The sequence below is a fragment of the Pezoporus wallicus genome, unplaced genomic scaffold, assembly GCF_028554395.1.
Source record: "Pezoporus wallicus isolate ANWC-B61680 ecotype Strahan unplaced genomic scaffold, APGP_CSIRO_Pwel_v1 contig_4264, whole genome shotgun sequence".
Classification (NCBI taxonomy): Eukaryota; Metazoa; Chordata; class Aves; order Psittaciformes; family Psittacidae; genus Pezoporus; species Pezoporus wallicus.
Window position 1 is genome coordinate 2,089,637 of NW_026637102.1, and position 22,302 is coordinate 2,111,938.

Here is a 22,302-nt window from a genome sequence, read left to right on the forward strand (position 1 = left end):
GGTTTTCATTTCAGTGTGATACAGCTAGACAAAGACATGGAAGTGTGAGTCACTGCTGTATCACAGTTGCTCACTCCAATAGCGGAAGAACATTTTATAATAGCAGGAAGGATAAGAATGTAGGCGTGAAACTTAACATTGGTGTTGCAAAGAAACCTTATCAGCTGGTTTCTCTTCAACCATCCTGGACATGGAAGTCTCATACTAAATTTGGCTTTAGTTTTAATTCCTGAAGCTTTGAGGCTGACAAAACCAACCCTGAGCCCTGGCTGGATTAGATAGAAAAGTACAATCCCCCCATAGCGTGTGGAGCACAGAGGCAATGCCCCTGTGCCGCTGCCACCAGGCTGAACTTATTAGTGCTCAGCATCTGTGTTCCAGCCTGGTCAGAATGTTTCACATGGACCTGCTGAGAAGACCAAATGCCTTTTCCATTGTCACTGGTACATGTTAAGCCCAGCAGTGTCAGCTACCCGTTCCTGCAGTTGCTTTTTGCACTCAGGCTTGTTTTGCCTGGGTTTCCTGCAGTGATTAAGTGTCTTCTCTGCACTGGCAGGAGAACAGTCTTTTTCTACAGCCATCATTAATGTAGGATGGGTATCAGGGGCTGCTGCTTGAAGCTCTCTGCTTCTTGTTTTCTACTGTACCCGTGTATAGTGAGTTTCTTGGGCAGGATCATTCCAGGCTGCCTAATGCTGAGACTAATGCAGAGAGGAGCTGAATTAAAAACAAATAACATACATAAATGTGTGGAGAGAAACCAGATGGGGAAAAAAGAAATAAAATGGCAGATGGGAGGAGAACATAAGCTGGAAGCGAAGATTTAACACCATGTAATATTGCTAGGTGGTAACAAAAAGGGGTAAATCAAATTACAGAAAATGGCATTTTATTATATCTCAACAGAGTGAAGCATAAGATGTACAAAGTGGCTGCTCATTCGCTTCTGGGACTAAGCAGTTCTATTAGCAAAAAAACTTACTCCTTAGAGCTGAAGGGGTTATGTGCCTCAAGCAGACATCTGTGGTTATTTTGCCTGAACTGTTTGTGAGACCCCACAGTCTGGACAGAAAGCAATGTATATTCATGCCATGGGTCCTGTGTTAGCAGTCTAATGTTCCTCCATGCCTGCCTTTGTAAACTGTTTAATTAGATGTGCAATCATAATAAATAGAAGGAGTATTTACTAGTGTGCTCCCTGAAGTAGAATCACAATAAGTTTATGTGACTGTAGCAAAGCAGTCTACGTTTCTCATGTGCAGCTTGGACTGGTAAGAAAGGATTTATTGGGGGTTTTCAAGCAACTCCTCTCATACACAGAAATTGCATGTGTCTCACCTAAGCATAGGGAGATTATTTGTCTTCTTGTTTTTTTTCCTAGCTGAAGACTGAACCATCCCGCCTCTCTGATGTGACATTGCGCTGCCTTTAATCCGTGCTGCTCTGCATCCTTTTTGTCATGCAGACTGTAGTTTTCCTGTGGCATTTTTGAATGCATGGCATTTATACAAAAAAAAAAAAAAAAGTGCCTTCTGCTTTCCAGGAGAAGCCTGTTAAAAAAAAAAGAGGAGCTTCCTGAGCGTGCCAGTAATTAAAGCTTTAATGTGTGAAGCATTCAAAATTCAGCATACTGCAAGGATCTGCTCAGTAGCTTCAACGTTTGTTGTTCAGTCAAGTCAGCTGGCAACAGAAAGGCAGCAAAATGGATGAGAAGGTCACTGACTGAGTAACTTTTCTCAAATACTTTTCTGCAGCTGGCAAATATCACCATACATGGATGAGACATGGTCGAGACACACTGTCTGTTCACTGCCGGGACTCTTGCTCAAAGCAACAGCCAGAACAGACTTTCACTTCAGCGATTATTAAATTTGTTCTTCTTTCCAAACAGTGGATTCTTGCTCTTTCAACTCATTCTTTGCTGTGCACGGGTTAAATTACTTTTTAAGGGCTGAATTCTGTTGCTTTGCAGATAAGTTTTGGCAGTAGAATACCATTTAATGGAAGAGACTTTTTTTTAATGCTACTTGGCAGTGGGTTTAGTCAATAAATAGGTATTTAATTTTACTGCAGGTGGAAGCAATGTAAGTGCCTCTAGGGAAAGACAAAGAGGCATTTTAAATAAACCTCTTGGCATGTTAATCATCTTAAGTACCGGGGTTATCCTAAAGCATTAGGATGTGACTGCTAAAATGCCATCATGCATTTGTAAACCCCTGAGCAACCCCCTTATAGAGACAGAACACTGTACTTGGAAAATTTTTGTTTAGAAAGACAAAGGGAGTAATCTTTATCTACCTATAAGCCATGACATCAGAAGATGCTACTAAACACTTTGATCTAATGCCTCTGTTTCAGAAAGAAGCACAACCTCTTGCTCAAGGATGTCAAAGTAGGTATTTCATTCAAAAAGGTCTTTCATTGCTGTTTTCTAAGGCTGGGGGCAGCAACACATGTTTCATCTCTTCAGAGTCTCCACAAATCATGTTTTTATTCCATCTTACGCACTGACTAATTAATGGTCTGTTCCTATTCTCCATGAGAAGCAGGCAGAGAAGGAAGCTGGCCTTGGTATGTGGCACACTAAGGCTACACAGAGCAGCAAAATGATGCCTTTTGTCTTTCTCGCAAAGCTCTTCCTGATGTTGCCTAACATTTTGTTGGCTTTTTTTAGCTGCAGACACATACCTGGCTGATGATTTCAGACAAGCATCAACAGTGACTTCAGGATCTCTTTCGTGGGCCATGACAGCTAGCTCTACAGTCAAAGAGCTTTGGTTTGGAATATTTTCCTCTACATTCATTACCCTACATCCATCCACACTGAAGCTTCTATGCCAGCATTGTGCCTTATGTTCAGTTTTGTGAGATCTTGCAGGACTTCTTTGACATCAGTGTTGCATCTGACTGACCTAAGGAGGTCAGGAGCATCTGCAGACCTGGAGACTTTGTGCATACTCCCTTCTCCAGGTCTTGAATGAAGATGTTGAGTAAAATCATTCTCAGCAAATACCCACTGCTGCCTCCTCTCCACCACGAAAACTCTTCAATTTCCCACCTGTTAGCCTCCTCTCTGTTGAAAAAATACATGTTTCCTTCAAATTCTGTGCTTAATTTCTTCAATGATCACCACCACCAAAATATCCAAGGACTCTGAGGAAGGAAGGAACTATTGAAATGGTCTTCTCACCTTTATATTCCTAGTGGCTTTCTAATACAAAACAGACCTCCCAAAATTTACAGCTGTGGCTCTGTTCATAGAAAAGGTGATACAAAAAAGACACAACTGCCATGAATTAACCTCACAGTCATTTTCTAAACATATGCAATTATCTCCAGAGAGTGTAGGTTGGCTTTTGACACTGTCCCTTTGTTTTCATCCTGGAAAAGCCCTGATGTACCTGGTTGCTAGGGAGGAGAGTAGTGTCAGAGTGCATCAGTCAGAGCCAAGTAAAATATTAATCACTGTGGGACCTGATGCCTAAGCAACAAGTCAGTAGTAAGGAAAGAAAGTGGGAGAGCACCATTAAGTTTTATAACTACAACTGACAAGGTTCAGATTTTCCTTTACTTAACAAGAACAAAATAAAAAGACAACACAGAACTTCTGTGAATTTAACAAAGGATTAAAAGCTCAGAGCTACTTTAACAGGGAATGATACAGCAATGCTGCTGCTGTGAAACAGCAAGAAAAAAGAACTGCAAAATGGTTACAACTTTTACTGCTGTAATGAAGTCTGCAGTATGCTGAATGATCAGATGATCAGGACAGGCTCTCCTGTACACAGGAGCACCACTGCAGATGCTCTCAACTGTCCAGCAAATTACTGGTTTTGCCGATCAACATTTCTTATGAGGACCACAGGTATGGTCCAGGTCTGTTGCAATCTTTTCGGCCAGCAGAAGCTTCACAAACACAGCCATCTGCTGCAGGAAGTAGCTCTGTGGGCAGCAGGATCTGCATCTCTTGCACAGACCTCATGCAGAAAACACTGCTCCAGCATAGCAGTGGTTATTTTGGCAAGATGGGGAGAAGTGGCTGTGAACCATGCAAAAGGACAGTGAAAAAAACAGCAGCACTTGTCAGCATACCTGTAGAGTACCAGTATTTTGGTCAAGACCCAGCCCCACTAATCTGTTTACCTAATATCCCCCTGCACTTCCACTGAAGTATGAGCTTATTTCCTGTGCTAACTACTGTACGTCTTGCGGTTAGTTATTAACTAGTTGTTGTGTTTGAAAAAGGGAGTTATTTCAGCAGAAAGTGATTCTTCTGTAATCCTCACTTAGTTCAGGGGAGCTTTGCACTGTGCCGGTGAGACATCCTCTTGCAGCACAAACAGTTTGTGCAAAATAAATGCATGCGTAATATTTTCTAGGCGTTGTTAGTCCTTACATTTTATCAGACTACGTGATGATTGATTTCCAGCAACAGACAGAAAGAGTAATCCGGAATTAAGTACAGTTTTGCCAAATGGATTTTATTAGGGAGGAAGGGGGATTCCCAGCCTCTTGCCCCTCCTTTAGGAGCTGTTTGCAGCCTCTTTCGCTTTCTCTTCAAGTGCAATTGCGCAGCCTGGAGACGAGACATTTCCTTGGGAATCCTGCTGGTAGGTTCAGCTTTCAGTGCAAACTCTTACAGTATCACACTCTGTGGGGAAATTAATTATTTGTTATTCTGGTATTCTCCCAGTTTCACTTCTTTTATTTTAGAAGACGTTCCCAGACAAGTGAATTCCGTGTGCTGAAGCATGAGGGTGGAATGAGTGAGTAGAGGATAGAGTCTTGCATCACTTGATTTCCATATGCATAAATCCGACTAAGTATCAGGGAAAAGGAAATAGTCAGTGTTTACTTATTCCAATTACTCATGCATCATATTTCTTTTAATCCCCTCCAGGCCCACTTCTGTTAGCTTTAAGGATATCTAGAAGCTATTTGTTCAGGACTGGGTGCTTGAATAGTCTTTGATTTCCTTTCTTCTTCTTCTTTTTTTTTTCCTTTTAATTCCTTTTTTCCATTAAGATTTCGAGTTCTGGTATATCTCAATGTAAGGTGGGCACCGATGCAAGTCTGAAATGCCACCTGTTCTTCTCTGTGTGTTTAGACCCAGATCGACCAGAGTGTCTCAGATCTTGCAGGGGCAAGTATCTTTCTGTGAGGCTCAGGTTGGCATCTGAGCCTTGCAGCAGTTGCTGCTGCTGAGGCCGGGATCTCTCTGCCTGACACGTACCACTTGTGCTTTTTTCCCCAACGAACTCCTCAGTAATTTTTTTTTGTGCAAGTGTTGACCAATCTGTGTCATTTCTCTCCTGCGTCAGCACCCCCCTGGAAAATTTAGCATTGGGAAACTGAAGACAGGAGCTTATGCTTTCAACCATCTGACTCCTGATCTTTAGGGCTGGACAGTATTGACTGACGAGAAGGGGGAATTTGGGAGGGAGAAACATAAGTTTTCTGACCAGCCTTGTTAATTCAGAAGGGATCTTGCTGAGTTGTTAACACCATCTTCCCCATCTCACCTAAGTAAGAGATTGAAACAAATTGTTCCATGAACAATGCACTAATGAAACTCAATTTTCATAGATTTATATGCTATGCTCCTTCCTCTCACCCTTCAATACTCTCATTTTCCCTGTGACCTTCCTCTTCTTTGATACTTTAATTTCCCCAGTAAATATCTCAAATTGCCATCCAGTTGTCCCAACCACCTGCGACATCTCCCAGGTATGGGATAGGGAAGAGGTGGCAAGTAATAGCTGAGCTCACCACATTGTTCCTCTAATGTCAATGCTGATTCTGGATATACAGCAGCCCATTTTTATAAAACCTGGGGGAACATCATATATCTGCTAAAATTCATTTGCCTATCTCTGGCCTTGTTTTCCTGTTCCTGAGTCCTACTAATGCTAAACACACCTTGATACTGGTGGATACTGTGGCAAAAGTGCAGATCAAATAGAGTTCAGCTAATTTTATGAAGAAACAATGGAAAAAGAAGGCAGTAATTGCAGGCTGACAAATAGAGCTGATATATGCCCTAGTGAAAAGAAATGTCTCCCGGCCAGGTAGCAGGCTTTGGGATCTTGTGAGTGAATGCAGGGCTTGTACATACCTCCATCTACCCATTGGGAGTTAAAATGCAGATTAGAGATTAATTCCTTATCCAATTTTGATCTGGTGTCAGGTGATGTGCACCCACCTCAAATGCAAGACCAGCACCTCCAGAGCTTGACAAGGCTCCATTTGAAACCATTTTAAAGGTCTTAAACCACTTTAAAGGTGTGATACTATTTACATGCTTCAGTTAGCTCTTATTTTCTGAAGAGAGAATAAACAAACCTCGGGATGACAGTGAATTGATATAAACCTGAAGGGGATTTAGGGTGTATTTCTGGTTACTGAGAACCAGGGAAACTGCATTCCCGAGAGCCGAGGCAGTGAACGCTGGCCCGGGGGCTGCCGACGGCCGGGACGATGTAAAGATGTCCACGGGGATGGGTGTCACCGACCCCGACACGGATCGCGTGCGCCTGGGTCGTTAGGCCCTGGTGGCTCCGCAGGAAGCCGCTGACCCCAGGCCATGCCCGTCCCGGCCGCACCGAGACGCCGGGGCCCATGCGCGGCCTATCCTCGGCGCCGCTCATCGCTCGGTGACACCGGCACGATCGGGCGGCGAAGCCTCCCACCCACCCCACCGAGGGCCAGACGGAGCGGCGGAGGCGGAGCCACGTCCGGGGTGGGGCGGAGCCGCGGCCATTCGCTACCTCGACGGCGGGGTGGGCGGTGCGGCGTGGTGTGGAGCGGAGCGGAGCGGGGTGATGGAGCTGCGGGCCCTAGTTGCCCGCGCTCCGGCACGCAGCGCCCGCTGAGGCCCGCCCAGGGCCGCCGCAGCGCGGCAGCCCCTCACCTCCCGCCGCCCCCCCCGCCCCCCTCCTCCCCACCCGGGAAATGGCCACGGAGCCCCTGCGACCGGCGCCGCCCGCGGCGGGGCGCCCCGAAGGCGGGCGCGGGCGCTGCGCGGGCGGCGGGCACGGCGAGGCTGAGGAGGCCGCGGCCCAGCCGGTGCTCGGCGCTTCCCCGGGCCCCGCGGCGGCGGCGGCAGGGGGCCGGCGGCGGGGGCTGAACGGCTGCGTACCGCTGTCGCACCAGGTGGCCGGACACATGTACGGCAAGGATAAAGGCGGTGAGCGGCGGCGGGGCGCGGGGAGAGGGGCGGCGGAGGGAGCTGCGACCCGGGCCACCCGTGAGGGAGCTCCCCCGCATACCCGCTCTCCCGTTTATCTTAATTCTTGTAGAGCTGGTTGTAGCGGGGCGGGTCTCGCTTCAATTCTCCTCACGTCCCGCTGGCGGCGGCCGGTAGTTGTGCTGTTGGTCGGAGGTGGTGTTGGTGACAGGAGGGAGCCGCTCACTGGCGGCGGGGGGACACATGCCCGGCACCTCAGGAGCGGTGTCAGGGCTTGTCGCTTTGATGGCTGAGGTCCCGCGCTGAGCTGCGGGCACCTGTTTGCCCCGGGGACTGCGTGTCGGTGCTGGTGTTTGGTGGTCACCTCGATACTGAGGGCCCGGTCTATCCGGCCAGGGTCTGCTTCCTCCTTTCGAAGGGTGGAGGAACTGCCAGAGCTCACCCGATGTACGCAGGTCGTGGGCAGAGTGGTTTCAGCAGTGCCAAATGTCTGTCTTCTGATGGTTTGCATAAATGGCAGTGGCCCGCCAGGACGGAATAGTTAACGGCGCCTTTAAGCTTCTCAGTTAGCTTCATTTTATCAGGCACCTTTTAAAAAGTGGGAATTTTGATAACAGTGCCCTCATACCCTCAGAACGTATGTTGGACCTGTGCTTTATCTGAAGGTAGCCCCCAAACCTATGGCCACCAGAAACTTGGGTGAAGTATTAATGAGTGATTTACCAGCCTGGGGTAACTTACTAGTTGGTTGTTAATTAGATGGTAAGAGTAAGCCCAACCCAATGGCTATTAAGCGGTCTAATAATACAAATATGAGGATGCAGCATTTCTGATGTGTGCCTCCACTGCCTTTAAATTTCCATTTTAATTCCAGGTTGAGGAGTGAGGTGTTAGCCCTTCTCATGAAAGGTGCCTTTTAACATAGGCAGCGGTCACTGCCAGAGCAAGCAGCCAAATTAGCATTGCTAAATGGCATTTCTCCCCTTCCAGAACAACGCATTTGGTACAACTTCTGCCTCTGAGCCAAATGCAAGGTATATATTTAACTATCAGTGTGCTCTGAGAGCAGCTGTCATGTTGCCTTTGAACCCTAATAGGTAGGAACTGTCTTTGCTGAATAGGCTAGGGGTAGTTCATCAGAACCCCTTCAGCTATCACTGAGTGGAATTGCAGTACTAATGGCACTGTGAGTTTGTCTTATCTACAGCCTGCGTCTGTGGCATGTCTTGTTGCTGATAATATCCACAGCAAAGTAGTTCTTGTCCCTTGCCCTTGCTGCAGTTGGTGCAATAAAATGTAGAGGGAGGTGCGTTGGATCCTTGGAGCTGTAGAGCTTCGTTGTTCCTGTATCATAACATAGGGTGGGATCAGTTAAAAAAGGCTTGTTCAGGGAAAGCCTCACCTTTGCCACATGAATTTTATCAGTTGGATCAAGACAGCATGGGTGATGTGCTATCATTGTGGGTGCAGCTCAAATGGATTAGGTAAAGCTAGCTCCACTATATCTGATGATCAAGACCAAGATTTTCCTGCAGGGGTATCACCACAGTTAATGATCTCATCTTAGAAACAGTTTTACATGTAGGTGAAGACCAGAGCTGCTCTGGCACTCACAGCACTCTAATTTTTGTAACTGAATATTCTTATTTTATTTCTTTACAGATGTATGTAGGAGTGCAGGCAGTTGAGATGCAAAAGATCATTATAAAGGGTCACGTATAATTCTGCCGTGCTATTCCCCTTGGTATCTTTGTTGTGAAGCTAGTGGCCAGATGTTTGAATATATGTAGGTGCTAATAGCACTGGTAAGAAATATCACAATCTGTATGCCAGAATCTGTGAAAACTTCAGGCGTGCGTGAGGAGACCCTGTGTCTTCTACCTTCTCCACTGTCTTTTTCTGCCTTTTCCTGCAGTAGTCGCCCTTCCTGTTATTTTCTGTTCTGCCATTGAACCTTTAGTATTTTAAAAGCCTAAAGCTATAAACCCAGCACACCTTTTTGTCAGGATACCTCTATTGCTATGCATACAACATACAAAATGTACCTTGAAGGTTGTACCCGGCTGGCGTTAGTATCTGAGATGTTTACTGATTCAAGCTCAGAGCCTTCCTTGTTCTGCTCAGCTTCTTCCTCTATATCACTGCTGTCCTCTGCACCCAACTTCCCTTCTGCCCTTGCATAGAAAGATACAGAGGACTTGTGGGTATCCAAAATATTTTTAGTTTTTTAATTTTTTTTTTTTTTTTAAATAAAGTAGACCTTAAAATTTCATTGCCATGTGGTTCCCTCCCTCCTGAATAACCTTTCAGTTTTCCCTTTGCTCCTTGTGACTCTTACTGCTTTGCAAAGAAAGCCTTGTAGCATTCTCTCTGCATGCAAACATAGTCTCTTGGCTTCTGGGCATAATGATTGACCTTCTGTTGAATGCTGTGTAGTATTGCTTCCCCTGGAACAGAGTAAATCACATGGAGTAAGTAAGGTTGTGGCTCGCTTCCATAGGCATGAGGAGAGAGACAGTTGTTGGTGGGATATGTCACCTTATAGAGCCTCCTGCACTTGGCTGTGGTCTGGTGACTCTACCTGTAAAATGCTGCAGGTTCCCAAGTTGTTAGTGGGATTCTGTAGCTAAAGGAGCCATTCTTTTTCAGTGTGACTTGCTTAGTAATGAAAGTCACTAAACTTCTAGCTCTGGCAGCTGTTTCCTGCTAAAAAGGTTAAGATGGCACATACATACTGGTCAGTCCTTATTAGCTACCCTCAAGAGGATGGAGGATCTTTCTGAAGTAAATGTTTGGCTTGTCTGTGCATAACAGGTTTTGTCTATAGTTCAGTGAAGTGTATGGACTGGATGTGATGCTTGTTTAGAGGAGTGCATACATCTGTGTTGTTTATTTTTGCAGTGGATTTGGGTTTCAGAATGCCAGTAAGCTTTGCTTGCAGAGCCATAGAGAAATGTTTGTAAGAGGTTTCAGAATTTTAATTTTGGTATAGTTCTGTTGCTTCTTCAGAAATGTTGAATTGCGTACTTGTATGTTAAAACAATACTACTTCCTGTCTGTGCTCAAAAACCTAAGGAACCCTAGAACAAAACCATAACCAATGCCCATATGTTAATATGACCTGCAGGTGATGGTATCTCAGGTGGTTGGTTGTAGATCAGAGGGAGAGTTACGGAGTTCTCATCTTCATGGTGAATGTTGAAGCACTAGTTTTTGGTTTCCAGGCCTGCCTCAGTCACAGTTACAGAGTAGGTGCTCTAGTTTGTCAAGAAATTCAGAGGATGAGGGAACTTCAGATAATGCCAGGTTATAATAAATTCTTCAAGTAATATGTATCAACCCAGTAGTGTATGGGTCCTACTTCCAGGAAAATTTGCCTGGCCTTTCTACCTTGTAGATTGTCTACTTGTTTTTTCATCAAAGCCAACATGCAGATTTTGAGGAGTATGTATTATAAAACTTTTTTGTAATGTTGTGATTGTTAGCAGTTCACATTCCAAACACGTGCCATTCAGATACTTTGTGCACTTTGCTAGTGCTTTCCAGCACAGGTAAAAGGGTACAGGGAGGGCATGATAAGGTGTTGTGTCTTGAAGATGTGGTAGTCTGGGCATTGTGTGGCAATGTTTTTCTAGTTCTGGAAAGTATACAAAATCCAGCTTTCAGCAAACAATGTAACTTGAGAGCTTTTACGCATGTTTTTACAAACCACTCTTTCTTCATTGGCGCAGCCAACTAGTGAAACAATTTTTCTAAGTCTGGTGGTTGTTTTAAAGTAAATATCTTAGACTCTGAAGATTTTGTTTAGTTTCCAAGGCTGCACAACAGAGCCCATTCAGAGATAATGCTTTCTAAAAGGCAAAACACAATTGCTGTTACAACTGCAAACTCTTTTTGGGACACAAAGCTCCTGGCTCATTGTACTGTGTTTCCTCAAGTGGTAAGCTGAAGCTGGAGCCTACTGTTGATAGTGCTTATGTTTTTTCCTTCCCTTGTAAACAAAATGAATTACTATCTGAAAAACTATGAATAAATTCTAGGGGAAAATTTATTTTCCAGAAGTTGGTTTTTCTTTTTCTCTTGCAGCTGATGATCTTGAAACCTAGAGGGATGCAGAAACTTTCAGAGGGATGCAGTTACTGTTCTCCATTCTTGCCCATATCCATTTCTTTGAGTACCCTCAGATATTCAGTTGTGTTTCTTATGCAGCTACTCAGCAGTGTTGCTGTCTGGAGAGTCATTAGGGCTGTTTTGTGAGGGTATGTTCAGGTCTTTTTTTTGGTGCATGATGAAGGTGATTGCCTGGCTGAGGTGAATGCATTAAACTTGGTACTAACTCTTTTAACTTACTGTTAAATAACTTATCAGTTATTTAAAAAGGGAGTGTCTATGTAATCTTCCATAGTTAATGCATTTTTTTGGGTGGAATTTTTAATGTCAAATCCCAATACTGTGTTGGCCTTGAGCAGAATTAGACCCAGGAAATCATCTAATGTCTAAAAAGATGGAGAAAAATGCAAGCAGCCCTCCGCTAAGGTTTGTTTGTAGGGGCTGTCAATTTCAGCTCTACTGTGTGTATACTGAAAGCAGTACAACTTTGCAAATAGGCTGTCCCTGATCGTGTATTTGTTGTTTGGGGTGAGGGGAAGCAACCTGTAAAACCAAGCCGTGAAGGAGGTACTTCTCTTCTAGGTATACTTCAGCATCCAGATGGGACTGTCCTGAAGCAGTTGCAGCCACCACCTCGTGGTCCCAGGGAGCAGGAGTTCTACAACAAGGTGAGGGTCCTGCAGCATGGAGGGAGCTGTCTGGCTGTGGGTGAAATGATGGGTGTGCTTCCTGTAGAAGATACAGTTCCCAACCTGTTGTGGTGGGAAAGTAAAACCTAAATATTTGAACAGTAGGTCAGCAACAGCCCTGTCTTGGTATCTGTGTGCTGTCTAGAACTTTCTCCTTTGTGGATGTCTGTCCCCATGACAGGTCTACTTCACTCACAGTTTTTAAGCTTGCTCATTTGCTCATGGGACTCTGGGTTTTTCACAGGATCTAAGATTTTATTGAAAAGCCTTGTGTGATCTCCATTTCTGATTAAAGGATGGTATGTTTGATCCCATCTTTCTCATGTTGCAGATTGTCTCAGAATTCGTTGTATCTAAATTTAGCATGTCTCGCAGTTCTGTCTAGTCTGGTTTCTTGCTAAAAGTGTTGGTCTCTTCACTGTATTAAAATTCAGCTCCTTTATAAAGTCAATAGAAAGTTAAACTCTCCAGTTGTTTTAACTTTAGTTTGATGTATTTTTCCTATTATTCATCTTCAGTTTGCTTTATCAATAACTTCAATAACACAGACCAGGAAAGCTATCGCTTCTCTTATGCAAAAACACTGTTCTTAGAGCCCCTTTTCCTTGCCAACCTACCTGCCCGTGATAGTCCATCATGTGGTTTTTCTGCATCAGCCTGATATGTCATCCCGTTCCGTGACTTACTAGGTAAAAAGAACTATGGAAAACTTCATGATGCAGGATGAGAGAGAAGTCTTGAGACTTTTTTTTATATATATACGTGTATATATGTATATTTTTTATGTTGTGCTGTTTGATTTTTCTCCCCCCACCCTCTAAGGGTGTTAAGTTTCCAAAACACCTTGGTTATTTTGTGGAAATGTCTCACATTAAAACAGACTAAGCAATGTGCACTGAGAGAATATTGTGTTTGCATGCTAGCATTACTTGATAATTCTCATGATGGGACTGCTAGACAAAACAGCAGTTCTTGACTTAGTAGGAGCTCAGCAGGAGCCAGTTAAATGTAAATGTAAATATTTTTCTGAGTTTTCTTAGTGACTGTCATTTAGATGAGGTTAGAAAGCTGCAATTCAGCCTGCGCGGTCATTTTTCAGTAGGAGGAGAAAGCTCGAACATACTCCTTTGAGTGCCAGGCTGCTGCTTACTCTTCTGTGAAATCCTGAGGTGTGGACAGTAATGTGCTATCACTGTCTAAATCCAGTGGGTAAGAGGGGTAAGCTTGAGCATTGCTTAGATGTTAGCCATTTACAGCACAGGCTTTATCTTTTTGCCTGTTTCTTAAACTAGTGTGACAAACTTTGAGCAAGACCTTGAGCAAAATCTTTGAGAAAAAGTTTTGTATTAGTGCCCTTGTTACTATGCCATGTCATAGGGGAAGAAGTCAGGTTTCAATGCTAGTAAGTTGCAAAGTTAATTTCATTATGTCTTCCAGGGCCTTGCTGGGTTACTTCCATCACAGAATTTTTTGGTTATCAGGCATTTGGGAAAAGGGTTGGGTAATTCTTGAAAAATAATGAAGAAAGAGAAGGGTGCACACACAACTAGTTGTGTGTGGACTAGAATGCCTTTTTTGGGGAAAAGGGAAGGTGAACAGATGCATGTGCATTGTATAGGTGAAAGTACAGGAGAAAGGTCTTGGGGATTTGTCACTTCTCAATGATTAACTATTACCATGTTTGCTCTTGGGCAGAAACCTTGTGATGCAGGATATAGGCACCTGAGCACTACATACGGTTGTTACAAGATGAGGATTACTGCAGATTGTGAGGTTCAGTGTAAGGTACAGTTACACCTAGAGCTTGAGCTGATTAGAGTAGCTCATTGCTGCCAATAGAGAAAGGCCTTCTGCTATGCTGGTGCTTTTTGGGCACAGATGAACTGATTTGACTTATTTAAAAGGCTGCAAAACTTCCTTGTGTTGATTGTCTGTTGTCAGTTTTAGTGATTAATCTGATGAGCAGTGGAAACAACAGCAGGACTGCCCTGTTTTGGTGACTGAGCTCAAGGCATCTTTTGGTCCACAATCAGAAGAAACTTTATCACCTTGGAGAAGTTAATGAGCTTCCAGAGACTGGGCAAAGGAGAGTTTTACCACAAGGGGTTGTTTACAAGGCGGGAGATGGTGAGAAACAGTGCAGAAATGAAACAAGTGAAACAAGACTGATGAATCCCAGGCTGTCACTTTGTCAGGACTAGACAGCAAGTCCATTGATAAGATCACACCAGAAGGTTGCCAGTTAGTATATGTGAATTGTCACTTGTTTCTTTATTTCTGTGTCTATTTTGTCATAACTTATGACTTGCTTATAACTGTTTTGTTTCTAGCGATAGGTATGTTATTGTTTCCTTTGCATGCTACCTTACCCTGGCCTTGAATTAAAATTAGTACCCCAGTACCTGGGACAGAAACAAGTGGTGTTTTTTACTTGTGGGTGAAGCGAAACTCCTTGGCTGAAGTAACTGAGAACCTTTGTATTATGGTAGCAAGAAGATGAGCTTGCCTCACTTACAGCTGGAGAGCAGCTATTGCAGATCTGAGGCAGAAGTGTTTTCTGGTAACTACCAGTGACTGGGAAGCCCTGTTTCAGCATACAGTCTGAGTGCTTGTGAGCTGAAGGCTGCAGGAAACGTGTCATAATAGAGTTAACAAGGCATTGACAGACAAGTTTGACTATAACTGATACATTTAACCTGATACCAGGTAGATGTTACCTTCTAGCAGCCTTCCAGTATCTGAAGGGGGCCTACAAGAATGTGGGAGAGGGACTTTTCATCAGGGACTGTAGCGGTAGGACAAGGGGTAATGGGTTCAAACTTAAACAGGGGAAGTTCAGGTTAGATATAAGAAAGAAATTCTTTACTGTGAGGGTGGTGAGTCACTGGAAAGGGTTGTCCAAAGAAGTGTGAATGCTTCATGTTCAAGGCCAGGTTGGACAGAGCCTTGGGCAATACGGTCTAGTGTGAGGCATCCTTGCCCATGGCAGGGGGATTGGAATTGGATGATCTTGAGGTCCTTTTGAACCCTAACCATTCTATGATTCTATCTGGACAAGAGAATCTTCTCTTCTGAAACTGCTGGATTTTCTTTTAGCTGGATATGTGAACATGACAGAAGGCCATAGTCTGTGTCAGTGAATCACCAAAAGTTTTTTCCTGTGGTTACTGATGGGTTGTTTTGAGTTGAGCACCAAGCTGAATGCTGAGTGGTAGAGCCCAAAAGAAATAGGCTTCCATTTTGGAATGGAAACTTGAGTGAGACACTGTAATACAAAATGCTAATAGTTATCTGAAACTTGCTCAGAAGTGGCAGACAGCTGGAAATTTTGAAGAATTTCACAGCTCTCTGTCAAAGTGGAAAACTGGGAAATCTCTCAAGTAATTCCTGCTCAGACTGCCATTAGGCTACCTTTCTGTTTTCCTTATAGTGTGTTTTCAGATTAGCAGTTAAAAAAGCCCCAACAAACAAACCACCCAACCCTCTAAATACATGCGCTCTTTCTTAAGAGTTTATTTCACCAAGTAAACCAAACTTTTGCCTCTAGTATAGCAATATGTGTCATTCTCTACTGATGGGGAAATGGCTTGCCATGATTCTGTGTTGGGGGAGAATAGTGTGACAAGATCATTGTGAATACCTTCTATGATAAAATGTTGCAGAACAATGAGCTATTTGTAGTTGCTGTTAATAACTTACTATGTATTGCTTAACTTATCACTGGAGTGTGATTTCCTAGTGGTAATGTCCACTTTCTGTTGAGTTCTGTAAATACCAGTAATTATCAATTCAAAATAATTAACATTTTAATTTTGTTCCTGCAAACTTCATTCTTGTACCTGAGGGCATGAACTTTTTACAAACATAGGCTGCATAATTATGGAGTGTTTCACCAGGTCTTCTGGTACCCTTACCTGGGTAAAAAAATTTTGAGTATTTACACCTTGAGTAGCTACAGAATGCTCCATTTTCAGTAGGTACGAGCAGCAAGAGAGTAGGGAAAAAAATTGAAGTAGAAGGGTTGTGTTTTTTTTAAGGGCTGTTTACACTGATGATCTGTTGTTTCCATCTAATGGAAATACTCAGCGAGAGCCTGTAGGTGGAGGCACTTTAAAGGACTTTTTAAGGAGTTTCAGGAGGAAGCAGTGTACAGAGATGTGGAAATAGGAAAATAGTGTTTAAAAATGTAGTATAATGTATTATGTAGTAGTGACCCATTTCCATTAAAGCATATAAATTGTAAAAGGCAGTATGTGTTTATGGTATGCTGCCTACACATGCACGCTAAGAAATCCACAGAACCAGGCTACTACTGGATGTGTTCTAGTATTTGGCTTCAGCCTGCTTTATGCCAGGGTGCATTTATGCATGCGGAGCACTCTGATTTAGTTCAGCAGTGTTGGGAGAGGGAAGGGAAGAAACCTATCAACCCTCCTATGGTGATCTCTTCTGGCAGATGAGTTGGGAACTGTGAGAAAAGCATCCTTTGAGAAGGTTAGTGCAGTCACTGTATGAGGTGAAACCCCCTGCTTAGCTGCATACAGAGCTCCAGAGCTCTTGTCTCAAACAAGCCAGGCTGTACCCAAGAGCACTGTGTGCTAGCATAACTCTGTCTTCCTGTTTCAGAGCTGTCCTCTTCAGAACAGGGTTTTTTTCTTAATTTATCACATCAAGAATGTAGCATTGCAGAAACTACAGTCTTGTTGGTGCCCTGAAGAGGGGGAGGAAGCTGGAATGTCAAGCTTTAAATAGGACAAACTGCTTTTGGAGGCACAAGACCATAGAGCTTGGGCTGCAATTATTTAAAACAGAGGAAGAGAGAATATACAGTTGTTAATGTTACCTTCATGACTACCATTTCCTCCTACAAGCTGTGTGTTTAGCACTAAGAGATTGAGTGTTTGCTATGTTCAACAGAACAAGAGAAGGATGGTGAACTCTTTTGAAATGGCAGCTCTTTCACTCTGGCATTCCCTCGGTGGGGCTGTAAACCTTTGTTACTGTGTGTACCTGTTCTGAGCATGGCATACTGAAGTTTCAAAACCTACTAATGCAGTAGGTAATAAACTGGGGTTTTATGCTTCACAGATCAATCAGTGTTCCTGTATACTTTTATTTGAATTGGCCTTCTGCTTTCCTATGGTGACTGTGGGATGCTTGGGGTATAAGTATACCTTCCCCCTCATCCCGCTTGCTGAAAACTGTCCTGAGAAAGCTCTGGCAGCATGGACAACTTCCATCACTTACCCTTTCCCTCCCCCCCCCCCCCCCCCCCCCGTTTGCTAATGGCTGCAGGTCATGGCTTGGAGTCAAGTTATGGCTCCAAATAACATACCTGCAGTACTATAAGGTTTCTGAGAATGTTTATTACAAGTCTTGCCCAGATACCTTTGTCCCAGAGTGCAAGGGTGATAAAGGAAAGTTGGAATGACAAGGTAGATGGGGTTCTCCCAGTTCCAGTTCAGCTCTGGCAGCCTTCTGTCTCTGTCACAATGCTTGGGAACCAAGGGAGCTGATTTACCCCACGTAGCATTGGGAAAAGATAATCGGCCTAATCACATGGCCCTTCTGGATAACAGATCTTCCACCCATTGCCAGTTAATGATGGCTCTGTTAACTGCCATAGCAGTAGTTTGAAAGTTCAGGGTTCAAGCCCTGCGGACATATAATATGAATGCAAGGAAGCTGTTACCACTGTAGATAATAGAAATTGTTTTTCACTCTTGTTGCATGTTCTGAAAACAAAGCCAGGATGTAAGAGACACAAATAGCTTCAGCATGTAAAAGAGATTTAAGTTAGTTAGGTGAGAGTCAAGCACTTGAAGGTTAGGAAGCAATGGTTTCATGGTAGCCTGTACAATTGTTGTTCTGAACTTCTGTTGGCTGCATTATAATGCAGGTTTCAATAGGGCAGTGACCTGGCTTTCTGTTTTGTTTCCCCTAAAGAATTTACTAACTCATTTTACAATCTGATGTAAGGCAGAATTAATATTGTTTGTTCAACTTCTGCCATCTGTCTTGTGACAGTTTTTGAGTTTTTGACTAGAGGATAGCATGTTAGTGAAGACCCAATTACGTTAATGTTCCTGAAGACATAATTCCTTGTGCTTCTGTGGTTACAGAGAAGAAATGTGCAGGGAGTGTGCCTGCTTGGACCATTATCAATAATTTTCTCCTTACTATGTTACTTACCTGATTGTCAGTAACCTGCCACTACTCCTATACTGTGGCTTTTCACTGCTGCTTGATGCTTTCTTCTTTTTTGCATTGTCTAATTTTAATTAGTATTCAAGCAGCTTCAGGCAGTGCAGAAGACTTCTGGTGACTTCCCTCCCCCTCCATGGCATAAAATCAAGCCAGCAGCCTGAAAGATGTGTTTTGGCCTGGAAGCTTTTGCATGGAGCTGCAAGAACTGACTCATAAAGCTCAGCCCTCTTTTAGCCTATATAGCACAAATCATGATAAGGCAGCCTGTGTTCTGTCAACTGTTCTCTGCTAGTGACGGAAAAGGAGAGGGATTGGAAGTGTCTTGCTTCAGGATGAATTACCCTATTTTGTAAACTCAGTTAACTTGTTTTATAGTCTTGATTTAGATGATTATCCTTGACTGAAAAAAGAATGGCTGATGGCTGTCATGCTGCTATTGTGTACTAAAATATCCTTATCCTGTGATCAAGTCCCCAGCTAAGGTTCTGATTTTCAGTCTTGTAAGGACAAAGCTTGGAAAAATACGATGCGCAGTTCTCTTAACATCTTATTTTGGAGATGCAATGCTGTGCCCAAACTTTTTGTTAATATGACATTCGGAGCTGTAGTTCAATGTCCTGAATGGTTATCTTTGGCCGCGTTTCATTCTGGTACATCCAGATCCTGCTACATGTCCAGAAGAGGCACCTGTACTGAAGTATACAAATTACCTGTTTGCAAACGCAGTGAGCATATTCTGATACAGCCCGTTTCTGCCTGTGGCATCATTCCTCCTGTTGAGAATCTGTCTGGGAGAGATTCTGTCTTGCTGGGGAAAAGAAACAAATTTAAGTACCCAAACCAGTGTGTGATATTGCCTCATACTCTATTCTTTAAACCACAAGCCTGGAGAGAAAAATTTTTATAAAAGAAAGATCATGCAGTACTCTTCAGCTAATGAGAAGAAAATGGCTTTTTGACCGATTTTGAAATACTGGCAGCTTGTATCCAAATCTGTTTCTCATTAGGAGTTGTCTAAGAGAGATGAAGCGTAGGTCTAAGAATCTGATGAGCTCCTACTACTGTCCTATAAACCCTTTTTTTTGGTACTTCAGACCACTATTAAATGGCTGAAAGCCTGCTGTACCAGGACAGTAAGATTTAAAAAGTATGACAGATTTGTGATTCTTGTACACTATAGCACAATCAGTTTGGAAGGGACTCGCTGCCTGGTAGAAGGTTAACTTAGAAGGGTCTGGTGAGCATCTCTTTGCTGTGCTCCTTGTGTATTGTGTAGCACAGAATAAACTATAACCTGCTTTAATAAATCTAAGAAAATCTCATAAAAGGAGACAGTAAAAGGTCGTTATTGCAATTTGATGGTATTGGGGAACTACTGGGTGGACTATTACTACTTAGTAGTCCACAGTCCATGCTATGTGAGAAAACATGAAAAAAAAATCCAGTTCTCCTACCAACCTGATTCTGAGGAAGATTCTTGCCCAAGAGTAGATTAGCTGAAAATAAAGGAATAATGCATAGTTGTAATGTGCATATCCACAGTATGTTAAATTGGATTAAGTTACAGTACAGTGCTCCTGCTGTGCTAGAGGGTCATGCAAGTGCTGGATCAAATCTCATTTAAACTTCAGTTAGGAATATTTCAGAATATGGATAAACTCATTAAAGGTATCTTGGTGTTACACAGAAAATACAGTACTTTGTGCGTAATAAATTTATTTAAAAGTAAGATATGGCTGGTGGGCTGCCAGTATGGGATTGAGGAAGGTGTAGGTTGCCTCCTTGAAAGAAAAGGAAAATATATTCAGTCTCTGAAAACAAGAATTCCAGTTTGCAGATTAAAAAAAAGAGGCTTGTAATATGAGAATGTTGCATAAGGACGTTTGTTATGTATGCAAAGAGATGTGAATCACCAGTACGTATGGCGGAATATAATGTTCTTGGTCATCCAGGTACCAGATTAACCATAAGCAAATTAAAAACTCTATTAAATATTAATTGTTACTATCCTTTACTAGTCTTTCAGGAGGGCAGTGAGGAAGTCTCATCAACAAGAAGGCTGAAGGTTCTCAAGAAGGACTTCAGGGCCGCGGGGTGACTTGTTCAGGAGCCCAAGTAGCTTTCTCGTCTCTCTTGCCAGTCACAAGCAATAACAGTGGAAACATCAGGAAAATCATGAAAATTAATTCCTGACTCTGGCACTGGTGTTAGTGTCAGAATTTTTGGATTTTTGACCGTGGGTTAATTTACGTGCTCCAGGCCTGCTGGCAGCAGATGGGATATGCCTGTCCCAAAGGAGGAAAAGTATCCTAGCTCAGGAGTTAGCAGGGCTCATAGAGAAGGCTTTAAACTAGGTTCGAAGGGAGAAGGGGATAAAACCAGGCTTGCTAGAAATGAGCCAGGGGGTGCCATGCCACTGTTGGAGGCCAGATACACAGGGAAACTTGAATGAATATGTGCCGATGCCCACAGCATGGGCAACAAATAGGAGGAGCTGGAAGCCATTGTGCAGCAGGCAAACCATGACATAGTTGCCACTACAGAAATGTGGTGGGATTGTTTGCATGATTGGAGTGCTGCAGTGGACAGCTACAGAAGGAATAGGTAAGGAAGGAGAAGTGATGGGGTTGCCCTGTATGTCAGGGCATGCACTGACTGCCTGGAACTTAATGTTATAAGCAAGAAGGTTAAATGTTTGTGCGTGAAGATCAGGGGGAAGGCCAGCCAAGCAGGTATCCTAGTAGGAGTCTGTTACAGACCACCTAACCAGGATGAAGCTGTGCATGAAGCATTCTCCAACTGGGAGAAGTTTCACAGTGGCTAGCCCTTGTTCTCATGAGGGACTTAAACCTAGCAGATGTCTGCTGGAAATACAATACCACAGAGAGGAAACAGTCCGGGAGGTTCTTGGAGGGTGTGGAAGATAAGCTCCTGACCCAGCTGGTGAGTGAACCAAGCAGGGGAGATGCCTGGCTGGATTTGCTGTTCCCAGAGGACTGGCGGATGATGTGCTGGTTGGAGGCTGTCTGGGACAAAATTAAATAATAGAATTTTTGATGGTTGGAGAAGTCAGGAAGAAGGTCAGCAAAACTGCCACCTTAGGTTGCTGGAGGGCTGACTTTGGCATATTTAGGATGCTGGTTGAGAGAACCCCTTATGAAACATTACTGAAGAACAAAGGGGTCCAGGAAGGCTGGATACTCTTCAAGAACTAAATTTTCAAGGTGCAGGAGCAGGCAGTCCCCATGTGCTGAAAATCGAACTGATGGGGAAGAGACCAGCCTGGCTGAACAAGGAGATACTGCTCTAGCTCGGGGAAAAAGAGAGTCTATCACCTATGGAAGAAGGGACTGTCACCCCATGAGGAGTACAAAGACATTGTTAGGTAATGCAGGGAGAAAATTAAAAAGGCAAAGGCGCAGCTGGAACTAAATCTGGCCACTGCTATAAAAGATAATAAAAAGTATTTTTACAAATATATTGGCAATAAAGGGAGGGCCACGGAGAACCTCCATCCTTTACTAGATACTAGGGGAAACTTAGTGACCAGGGATGATAAAAAGGCTGAGATATTTAATGCCACCTTTGCTTCAGTCCTTAATAGTCACACAAGCTATCCTTAGGGTACTCAGTCTCCTGAGTTGGATGGCAAAGATGGGAGCTGATACAAGTCCCCATAATCCAGGAAGAAATGACTAGTAACCTCCTGCTCCACTTAGATGTACACAAGTCTATGGGGCCAGATGGGTTCCACCCAAGAGAGCTTGCAGGTGAGTTCAAGCCACTGTTCATCATCTGTCAGCAGTCCTGGTCTAGTGAGCAGGTCACAGAAGACTAGAGGTTGGCCAGCATCACATCTCTACAAAAAGGGCAGGAAGGAGGACCCTGGAAACTACAGTCCTGTCAGCCTGACCTCACTGATGGGGAAGGTCATGGAGCAGGTCATCCTGAGTGAGATCACAGCACATGCGGAAAAACTGGAGGATTAGGCCCAGTCAGCATGGGTTCATGAAGGGCAGGTGCTGCTTGACCAACTTGATCTCCCTCTATGACAATGTGACCCATCTGGTTGATAAGGCTGTAGACACTGTCTGTTTGGACTTCACTGGA

The 22,302-nt window shown here is 43.7% G+C and overlaps 1 protein-coding gene across 2 annotated transcripts in view; it reads left to right on the top strand.

The window, feature by feature from the left end:
• The first annotated feature begins 6,930 nt into the window (after window positions 1–6,930).
• The window catches only part of IPMK (inositol polyphosphate multikinase), a 46,492-nt gene continuing 31,120 nt past the window's right edge, over window positions 6,931–22,302 (top strand). The window contains exons 1-2 of one of the 2 annotated variants that reach the window (XM_057403373.1): window positions 6,931–7,186; window positions 11,879–11,964. In XM_057403373.1, the coding sequence (XP_057259356.1) occupies window positions 6,952–7,186; window positions 11,879–11,964 (321 nt within the window). In that variant the 5' untranslated portion in view covers window positions 6,931–6,951. Of the gene's footprint in view, window positions 7,187–8,215; window positions 8,671–11,878; window positions 11,965–22,302 lie in introns of those variants that run through there. The other variant, XM_057403374.1, reaches the window with a different exon arrangement.